Source organism: Benincasa hispida, chromosome 4 (assembly GCF_009727055.1).
Source record: "Benincasa hispida cultivar B227 chromosome 4, ASM972705v1, whole genome shotgun sequence".
Classification (NCBI taxonomy): domain Eukaryota; kingdom Viridiplantae; phylum Streptophyta; class Magnoliopsida; order Cucurbitales; family Cucurbitaceae; genus Benincasa; species Benincasa hispida.
Genome location: NC_052352.1, coordinates 12961887 through 12971184, shown reverse-complemented (window position 1 = coordinate 12971184; position 9298 = coordinate 12961887). Strand labels below are relative to the sequence as shown.

General features: G+C 34.6%; 3 protein-coding genes across 4 annotated transcripts; 1 reads left to right on the top strand and 2 right to left on the bottom strand.

Annotated features, from left to right (window-relative positions):
- Nucleotides 1-8: 8 nt before the first annotated feature.
- Nucleotides 9-2224, top strand: LOC120075875 (glutaredoxin-C6-like). Of its 2 annotated transcripts, none has more exons than XM_039029606.1 (2): nucleotides 9-477; nucleotides 1957-2224. In XM_039029606.1, the coding sequence occupies exons 1-2, from the start codon at nucleotides 88-90 to the stop codon at nucleotides 1960-1962; spliced, it is 396 nt and encodes a 131-aa protein (XP_038885534.1). In that variant the 5' UTR covers nucleotides 9-87; the 3' UTR covers nucleotides 1963-2224. The 2 variants fall into 2 exon arrangements, with proteins under 2 accessions (XP_038885534.1, XP_038885533.1); XM_039029605.1 differs by having other exon boundaries at nucleotides 1942-2224.
- Nucleotides 2225-2962: 738 nt separating this feature from the next.
- On the bottom strand, nucleotides 2963-5602 carry LOC120075074 (probable ADP,ATP carrier protein At5g56450). Its single transcript, XM_039028236.1, has 2 exons — nucleotides 4855-5602; nucleotides 2963-3885 (listed from the first exon to the last, which is right to left on the bottom strand). Exons 1-2 carry the CDS (start codon nucleotides 5200-5202, stop codon nucleotides 3256-3258), a joined length of 978 nt encoding a protein of 325 aa, XP_038884164.1. The 5' UTR covers nucleotides 5203-5602; the 3' UTR covers nucleotides 2963-3255.
- A 1086-nt stretch (nucleotides 5603-6688) lies between these two features.
- LOC120075131 (beta-fructofuranosidase, insoluble isoenzyme CWINV3-like) lies at nucleotides 6689-9184 on the bottom strand. Its single transcript, XM_039028305.1, has 5 exons — nucleotides 8321-9184; nucleotides 8053-8211; nucleotides 7318-7562; nucleotides 7130-7220; nucleotides 6689-7056 (listed from the first exon to the last, which is right to left on the bottom strand). The coding sequence occupies exons 1-5, from the start codon at nucleotides 9182-9184 to the stop codon at nucleotides 6877-6879; spliced, it is 1539 nt and encodes a 512-aa protein (XP_038884233.1). The 3' UTR covers nucleotides 6689-6876.
- Nucleotides 9185-9298: the final 114 nt, after the last annotated feature.

The following is a 9298-nucleotide window of genomic DNA, read 5'->3' as shown; positions in this document are numbered from 1 at the left end:
CCCCTGCCCCCTCGCAAATTTAACGATTCTCCTTTCTCTCGACCCGCCCAATATTTTCTCTCCGCAGTCTCTCCCGATTCTCCGGCGATGCACCGCTGCCCAAACGACGTCGTATCGTCGGAATTTCCTCCGTCTCCGACCTCCTCCTCCTCCCTATCCATCGACGTGGATGAATCGTCGGAAACTCGGATCCGGCGGCTGATTGCAGAGCATCCGGTGATCATATTCAGCCGCACGTCCTGCAGCATGTGCCACGTCATGAAAACTCTCCTCGCCATCATCGGCGTCCATCCCACCGTCATCGAACTTGACGATCACGACGAAATCGCCGCTGTTCCTTCATCGTCTTTTGTTCGGGACAGTTCAGCGCCGGCGGTTTTCATCGGCGGCGCTAGCTTCGGCGGCTTGGAATCTCTTGTTGCTCTCCATCTTAGTGGCCATCTCATCCCTAAACTTATCGAAGTTGGAGCTCTCCCGGTATGCCTCTAATTTATTGATAATTCGAAAATACAATAAAAAGTCATTTGAACTATAATTATTTCATTTTAGATGTTCTTAATAATGATTTGGGCTGATTTGATCATCTTTCTTCTTTTTAATTTTATTATTGAAATTTATATTTGGTATCTCTCAATTTTTTTTTATTATGACATTCGTGAAATATTTGAAGTCTAAATCAAATTTTAGTAATAATAATTAAGGTTCATTTAAGACTTGTTTAATAATTATTTGATTTTGAAAAAATAAAAGTCTGTCGTATGCTTATATGGTCCCTCCAATTTATTAGTTTTTATATTTTAAGTTGTCTACATCTTAGTAGTGTTTTCAAAATCTGAATCAAAATTTGAAAACTAAGAAGAGGTAGTTCTAAAGATATCATTTTTGTTTTTAAAATTTAATTAAGAATTTAAATATTTACTACGAAAAACATGTGATTAAGTAATTAGGAGAAAATAAGAACAATTTTCGCTAAAATGAGTTTTGTTTATGAGTAATTGACATGATCTTCTCCTTAAATGTCGAAGATTCGATCTCCACCCATACAGATATACTAAAAAAAGTACAATTTTTAGATACCAAAAGTCAAAACCATATGGCTTAGAGTCTTGTTTTTTGTTTTTGGAAATTAAGTTCATAAACACAAATTTTACTCATAAGTCTTTTTTTTTTTCTTTTACTTTCTACCAATATTTTTAAAGATGGTGTTGAAATTTTAAAACTAAAACAGTGTTTTCAATATTTCTAAAAAAAATTAGAAAATCAAATAAGAAAATTGGAAGGAGGCAAGTATATATTTCAAAGTAGAAAAGTAAAAGTGAAATTATTAATAATATGAATAAGTTACCTATCTTGATTTTTGAAAACATTAGCGTAGAAAGTTAATAACCAAAAAAAAAAAAAACTTTATTTTCACTTTCCTTTTTTAAAATCGTATTGTCTTAGTTTTTCTTAACATTTTTTTAGCCAAATTCTAAAACGAAATAAGTTTTTTTAAGCACCTTTTCAAGTTTTCGAATTTTGAAAACATATAAAAAAATACATAATAACATTTATGGACAATAACATTTTGCTATATTTAAATATATTTTCAGGATACTTTTCATTTAAAATAATTATCAAATTTTTATTTTCACAAATAATTATTTTTTTAATAACCACAATTATCCAAGAAATAATAATAACCACAAGGTCCACAATATTTCAATATTATATTAAATTATTTTTTTAGTTCAAAAATTGTGATAGCAAGATTGTTGAACTCTCATAAATGATAATAGTTCAAATATATATAAAAGGAAAATGATATATTTTTAATTAGAAATTAAGAATCAAAATGGTTTTTCTTTTTTCCTTTTTGGTAATGAAGTTTCAGAAACTAAGAAGAAACTAAAATTTGTATTTGAGAGAATCGGATGGAAAAATGATACTGAAACGCTGCAGGTGGGACACGTGCAGTGTTGAAGGTGGGAAATGAGGATTAGTTTCAATGCAGATGCAATGCAGAGGATTGCTGCCTTTGTCCGACTTTCGTGGGGTACTTTTGTAATTATTGGCAAAGTCTCCCATCGCCACTATGAACCTCTGGGCGTTATCGTAGCCTAAACATTCTCTCATTGCCCAACAAAAACAATGGCCTTTTTTCTTTTTCCTTTTCTTTTATCGTGTAATATATTAAGAAATATATATATATATATATATGAATCTGATTTTGGTTTTGTCGATTCTTCATTTATCTTTTATTCCGTACAATATGACTCTCTCTTAGTCTTAATACTTAGATTAGATATGAAGATTAAAAATATACCTAATTTCTCATGACAATCAGTCTCCTCCAATAAATTATCAATTATCATTCACTTAGCACAAAAATAGTTTTATATCATCATCATCATTATTTTAATCTAATCTTGAATATGCTTTTACTCAAGAAAAGTTAGAAAATGATGTTTGAACTTGGAAGCCACATAACATAATTGCTGCAGAATTATCAGTGGTCACTAGGATGAATTACAATAGTAAACTCGTTTTCGTTTAACTATATTATTTTTAATCTTAGGAATCTATTAGACACAAGTTCAAACATCATTTTCTAACGATAGAGAATTAGTTATTACGTGCTTTTTTTAAATTCAGTTCAAATAGACACATCTCAAATGGTTAAACTTTAGGAGCGGTGTAATTTATCCAAACTACTTTTTACAGCTTTTTTATTTACAAGTAAAGGGAGAAGAATAAAGGGTTTCTCAATGCCGTGCCTCATCCGACCCCCAAAAGCAATAAACATATTCCCTTGCACAAGAACCCCTATTTTCCATCAACAAAGATAAAGAAAGAAATACAATACATGTAAAGAGACAGAGTCCCACTTCTCTAGTATGATAATATATGTCAGCAAAGCATTCTTTAAAGGAGCTTTGTAAAGGGGAAAAAAAGTTTGCAGAAGAAATAGAACACAAAGTAATTTCCTTTCCATATCAGAATCTGTTCTATTATTGTTTTTTTCCCTCCTGTTGCTGATGTTGTTATTATTTGATATATGACATTAAAAATCAATGTTCAAGTGATTGCCGAGAAAGAGAAGGCAAATGAATGATTTAGGAACACTGTTACAGGATGAGATCGAGCACGAACTCGAGCTCGTTTCTGGACTCACTCTACAAGATATTTTTTTCCCTGTTAAAATTTTGTGTTCTTTTAGATCATGCTAATTTCTACAAGATGTCATCAATGTCAGACAAACAGTTTCCATCTTAACTACAACCCACCCCATTTCATGAACTTCTTTACCTCATCATACAAAACTAGGATCGCAGCTGCACCTGTACTCCTAAACATGTTTGAAACAGCACCTCGATAGAAAGAGCTAACCCCCTCCATTCGATAAATCTTCTTCCAACAGTCCAGGGTGCCATTGTACATTGGCTTATCCAACCCAGATTGCATCATCATCCGCCTTCTAACCGTATCGAAAGGATATGACAACAATCCAGCTGAAGTTGTGACCACTTGAGCCACTCCCCAACGCTTCCATAGTGCCAACTCTGATTGAGACTGTTCTACCAAAATCTCTTTCATGGTGTCGAAGCCACCAAAATAAAGGCCTCTGTGCACAACCATTCCCTGTAGAGAGGCTGGAAGTCCCCTGTAAACCCCTCGAATCCCATCCTTTTTGCGTATGGTAGAAAGGAAATGACAGATGCCTCGAAACTGACGAACATCAGTTCTTCCGATGTCAGCAGCAAGGCGAGTGTGTGCAATATCTAAAGGGTATATTAAAATCAATGTTGAACAACCAGCAGCCGCTCCAGCAATAAAATTGGCTGATGGACCAGAAAGAAAGTGACCATCTACAAAGCTATTCCTTAACATGTCTTTATATAGATCCTGTTTATGGAAACAATATTCAGAAACCATAAACTCACTTTAAACTGAATAGCAATTCCCAATCAAAATGAGCCAAAACATCAGTCTACAAAAAGAAGCCACTTCTCCAACCACTAATTGATATATTTAAGACACCAGAAAATGAAAGACATACAACAGAAAGATTTCTGAAACAAAATGCAGATCTACCAAAAAGCTTACAGGAATGGATCGCAAGAAAACCTCAAGAACAATCTTCATTTATTCGCCAGTTTTTCCACACATAGCAATTTCTAGCCAGCTTAGAGATATCAAAAGAGGTTACAACTAAGATTTTAAGATATGCGCAGGTTAAATCGCAATGACAGAAATATGTGCATATTTATATTCTCTCCATTTCTGTCTAATATTCACTCTTCACCAACTGATAGCTTATGGCATAGAACAAGCATATTAATGAACTATCATCAGCCATTCAGCCTCTTAATTTCTCATCTCCTATCACAATAAGAATTTGGAGAAACTGAACAAAACTAAAATTTACTAACATTTGGCTTCTGTCCTCACAGCATTACTAATTTATAACTTCTAGCAAGAACTGATTCATGAATTCACTCAGACCATGATAAATTACAACATTCCCAAGTTAACAGTAGGTTGTTGTGTTCATATTTCTTGTTACTCCAATTTTTTTTTAATATTTAAATATTTGCTACTACCACCAAGATCTTTTCTTGTTACTCCTATTAGATAAACAAAAAAAGACAAAAAAGAAAGGGGTTCTCCACCAGTCATTACTTCATCTCATTCTCTCAAGATTTTTTGCATATAAAATTCTACCAAAAACATTTGCCAAGAAACAAATTGATCCTCCATCACATTCGCCAGACATTCCGAAATAACCTGATTATCTAAATTTCGAACCTACTAGCAAATAAAATCAGAAAACAAGAACAAGAAACTCCCAAAATAAACAGAAATTGATGATACCTTAAGAGAAAAATTGAGGGCAACTGAAGGGTAATAACGAATAACGCTGCTTCCATTGCCTCTCCATAAAGAAAGAATGCCTTCTTCCCTAACGGTGCGAAAAATACAATCAAACATACCCTTGAATCTCCTTCGACCAACCCCAACAATGGCCAGATTGCTCTCTTGGGTCTGTAACAAAAGCTTCGCCCTCTCAATTGGGGCAACGATGGTATGTACAAGTCCGCCCATGAAAGCCCCCGCCAACAAATCACGATGGAAATTCGTCACCCATTTGTAAGCTCGTGGTGAAATCGGAATTGATCTTGAATCCCCCATTTCAAGATCATCGGCATCCTCTACACGCATTCCTCGAAACCCTTCTTACTTTCTCTCTATTTTACGCTAAACCAAAGATGAAAGAAGACAAAGATTACCCAATTTACGGCTTCTTCTTCTTCTTCTTCTTCTTCCCTGGTATCTGATACCAAACAAAACAACCCTTTATTCTGAAATCTTGAAACTCGAAAAAGGAAATTCTCCCTCGTTTTCTCCCCTTCTGCTCTGGGAACAAAATAGAACGAAGAACAAGTAGAAGAAGAAGAAATAGCGCTACGATTCCCAAAGAAAAGGTTGAACTTGATGGGATGGTCAGGTAAACCGACGGTCCTGATTGGTTGTGATCAGGTGGAGGCATGGAAATACACGCAAAGGGGATCGATTTTTTATCCTTCTTATCTCTCTCTACGTAATTCCATTTTCCAAATCGAAATCTATTAATTTTCCTTCGAAAATAAAGAGGAACTCGTCTGTTTCGATCAAATTTGATGGTTTCATAACGTGTTCGGCTAACCTTAATGGATAATGAAGCTGAGTGGATTTTTGGCGGACCCATCTACTAAAGTTCTTTCCTTTGTATTCAAAATGACTAAATTATACAAAATATACAAACAATTCTAGGGTAAGTTTCAATAACAACAAGTTTTAAATATTTTTCTTTTATACTTCAACTTTAAATATATTTCAAAATAATCTTTCCGATTAGAGTGTGCATATGTCAACAGTAACGATACAAGTGCCACAAACGGTAGGTTTTAATTATATCCTTAACGTGGTGGATTAGATAAAAATATCAAATTTTAGTTACATCCGAACAATAATTAAAATACTTATGTATAAATTGTTTTCCTAATTTTATTTAGATAAAAAAGTTCGATTTTTATTAGCAAATTTGACAAGTTCCAATATTTTACTTAACCATTAATCAAATCGGGAACCATTTACCAGGGGACCAATGTAAAAATCTCAAAAACTCACTAATTTTAATAATACCATAACTTGCACAAAATTTACTATTGAATAACATGCCTCACTAATTTTGACAAAAATCCAACTTGTAAATTTAGGATAAATTTTGATATTTTTCTCGTTTTAATTTAATGACTACATACACAAGTACGTAAAGAGAAAGAAGATGGGGAATTTCGTAGCCGATACTTTTTTTAAAATAAAAAATAATAAAAAAAGATCTTTCTTGGTCTCAATTCTGATCGAGATAGTCGACAGAAAAACACGATAGAATAATTTTTTTTTAAGAAAAGAGCTATTTATATAACTCAAATATGTTATATATAACTCAAAAATATTTTATGCTATTTCTACCCATTACCCAAAAATATGGCAGTGGAAGGAATAATAAATAAAATTGAAATTGCATACTTTTGAGTTGGAGATAGAAACCATAGCTTTAATAGGAACGATTCAACAATGTGTCATCCTACTTAATAATTACAAATCATTTCACAAAATTTGTAAGGGTCAGAAATGCAAATTAGTTGGGTAAAAGGCTTCAAAATGCATAGCAATTTGAAATCGAACTTCAGATTCCTAATCAAATAAGCAATAATTAAAATGAACTGATCCATTTTTGTTCAGATACAGAAGATTACAAACACCATCACTTAGTAGCTTCTTTATTTTGCAAATGCAACACAAAAAAATCTAACATAAGCAGGAAAATTGAAGGTACGGTGATTCAGAAACTCATTTGATTTGAGCATTTGACATGTTCCAAACCTCCAAACTGGAAATCACTACAGTTTGAGTTCCATTGTTGAATGCATATAAGCGAGCATCGTTAGCAACAGCCAAAGTCGGATATACTCGGGACGTGATACAAGTTTTTCCTTTTCCTCCAAAGCTCTCAACTATAGTGTGGTCTACCTGCAAATTCGATGCCAAAAGATGAAAAACAATGAGCAAACTAAGCAAACAACACAAACTAATCGGTAAGTACCAGCGTTCTCAACGATATCTTTTTGTGGCATGGATCTACATCTACAAATGCTCCATAAGTGGTTTTGTCTACCCCCTTTCTGAAAGAAGACCTATCAGTTTACAAGAGAACCAATTCAGTTGAGTTTGCAATCCAAAAAAACACCTTCAAAATGCTTGTAAATAGAAAGCCATTGGCATGGATGTAACCTGCTCTGATCACTGCACATGAGCACTACATATCTGTTATGAGCTTTGAGAATATGAAAAAATATTGCAGTGTGTTCAGATAAGTCATTGGAGGCCAAAACCAACAAGCCAAATGGCCCAATTCTGCCATTCACTGATGCATCTCTTTTACTACACAGCAATTGAGGATCAAGATCATCCCATCTTGTTTCCACCGACTCAGCCTCCTCTAAGTTTGGGGATTCAAACGAAACCTCCACGTCGACCTTGAACCATTTGATCAATCAAACAGTCAAGTTGAGAAAAATATCAATAATGAATAGTAGTTGAATATAACAGATACCACCTAACAAGAACACTCAAAAACAACAAAGGACACAAAGAACACTAAAAGATAAAAATATATATTGCAATATCTATGAAGAAATTATAATATACCATAGTCTTTCGAGTGGCCTATTCTATCCCAAATTCTCCAAAGGAAATCCCACAAAAATTCTTCACATCATCCTCTCAACCCCACCCCTCTATTTATAACTAAAAGCCCTAACAAACTTAATACCTGTTTACTAATATGTTATTTTTAATATCTGTTAAATCACTGAATGACCCAAAAACCTTAAGCTAATGGGTGAAGGTAAATTTTTATATCATATCATCTAATAATAACAATACTAATATTCTATTAATGATCCTAACCTATCTCTAACTAGGGCTCTCACAGAATCAATTGATCACACCGAACGAAATACTAACCTGAGAAGCTGAGCCACCAAGAATTTCCATTGTTGATCTCCCTCGAAGTTCTTTATGATGCAAGCTAAAATGGTTTCTACGTAACATCTCAATTTCCTTGACTGGCCATTGTGTCAACTGCCTTCCAGTCTTAGAGAGCCAAATCTTTCGAGGAACCGCCTGCATTTCAAAGTTTAAGAACCAAGATTAATTCCAAGTCGTCCAGTTCATACTTCCATAATCTAAAACATGAAAATGGATCATAAGTTACAAACATCCCAGGATTTACCTGCAGTCCAGACCACCCCTTCTTGATATCATCTTCTCTGCTATCAGATTCATTAACCCAACCCCACAATATCCTCCTCTTCTTTGAACTATCATAAAACGTCTTGGAAGCATAAAACTTCCCATAATCATATCTCAACCCTAAGTTTGTTCCTCTAAAATCAAACCCAGAACTAGAATCAGAAGTGAACTTCTCTTTCTCAGTGGCATAACTTCCCAATGTATAGTAATCATGAGAGTTAAAGCTAGCTTTCATCACATACTTAACACCAAACCCAAATCCACTAGAGAAGTCAATCCCATTCGTTCCATTAAGCATCACAGGGTAAAAATCAGGGCATTCCCAAGTTCCAGAATCTCGAGAAGAATAAAGAGGAAACCTGAATTGATGCCAATGAACGAAGTCCTCACTTCTGTAAAGCATCGCCGCTCCTCCATAGCTCGTGTGGCCTCCAACGGCGACTCTCCATTCTCCATCTGGGCCCTGCCAAGCCGTTGTTGGGTCTCTAAATTTGTCTCTCTCCACGCCATTTGGAGGAGCTATAATCGGATTTTGGGAGGATTTTCTCCACTTTTCGAGAAATGGGTCTGAGAAATTGATGGGTATTGCTAAATTCTGAACCTGCTGGAAACTGGAATCGATTCCAGTGTAGAGAATTAAGGGTTTGTTCTTGAGGAGAAAGGAAACTGACCCGGACCAGCAACCATTGATATCGAATGGATCACTGGGCTCAAGGGCATGATTCAAATGGACCCAATTGATTAGATCGTGTGATATTGAATGAGCCCAAACCATTTTGCTGTTGAAAACAGCTCCATTGGGATTGTGTTGATAGAACAAGTGGTAAATTCCCTTGTAGAACATTGGCCCTTTCATTCAACAAATGGAAAAATTTATAATTTTTAGCCAATAATTTGGGGAATTTCTTGTAGTTTATTTCGTCATCTAAAATAACTAATCAAGTATTTTCCTTCATTA

What these genes read in the sequence shown, in the direction of transcription:
- LOC120075074 (XM_039028236.1), bottom strand. Translation starts at nt 5,202, where the DNA reads ATGCGTGTAGAGGATGCCGATGATCTTGAAATGGGGGATTCAAGATCA. An exon ending in CCCTCAATTTTTCTCTTAAG is followed by an intron (nt 3,886 to 4,854) that starts GTATCATCAATT and finishes TTCCATAAACAG; the next exon opens with GATCTATATAAAGACATGTT.
- LOC120075875 (XM_039029605.1), top strand. Translation starts at nt 88, where the DNA reads ATGCACCGCTGCCCAAACGACGTCGTATCGTCGGAATTTCCTCCGTCT. An exon ending in TCGAAGTTGGAGCTCTCCCG is followed by an intron (nt 478 to 1,941) that starts GTATGCCTCTAA and finishes GAAACGCTGCAG; the next exon opens with GTGGGACACGTGCAGTGTTG.
- LOC120075131 (XM_039028305.1), bottom strand. Translation starts at nt 9,184, where the DNA reads ATGTTCTACAAGGGAATTTACCACTTGTTCTATCAACACAATCCCAAT. An exon ending in TTGGTGGCTCAGCTTCTCAG is followed by an intron (nt 7,563 to 8,052) that starts GTTAGTATTTCG and finishes AAATGGTTCAAG; the next exon opens with GTCGACGTGGAGGTTTCGTT. An exon ending in ATGTGCAGTGATCAGAGCAG is followed by an intron (nt 7,221 to 7,317) that starts GTTACATCCATG and finishes GTAAACTGATAG; the next exon opens with GTCTTCTTTCAGAAAGGGGG.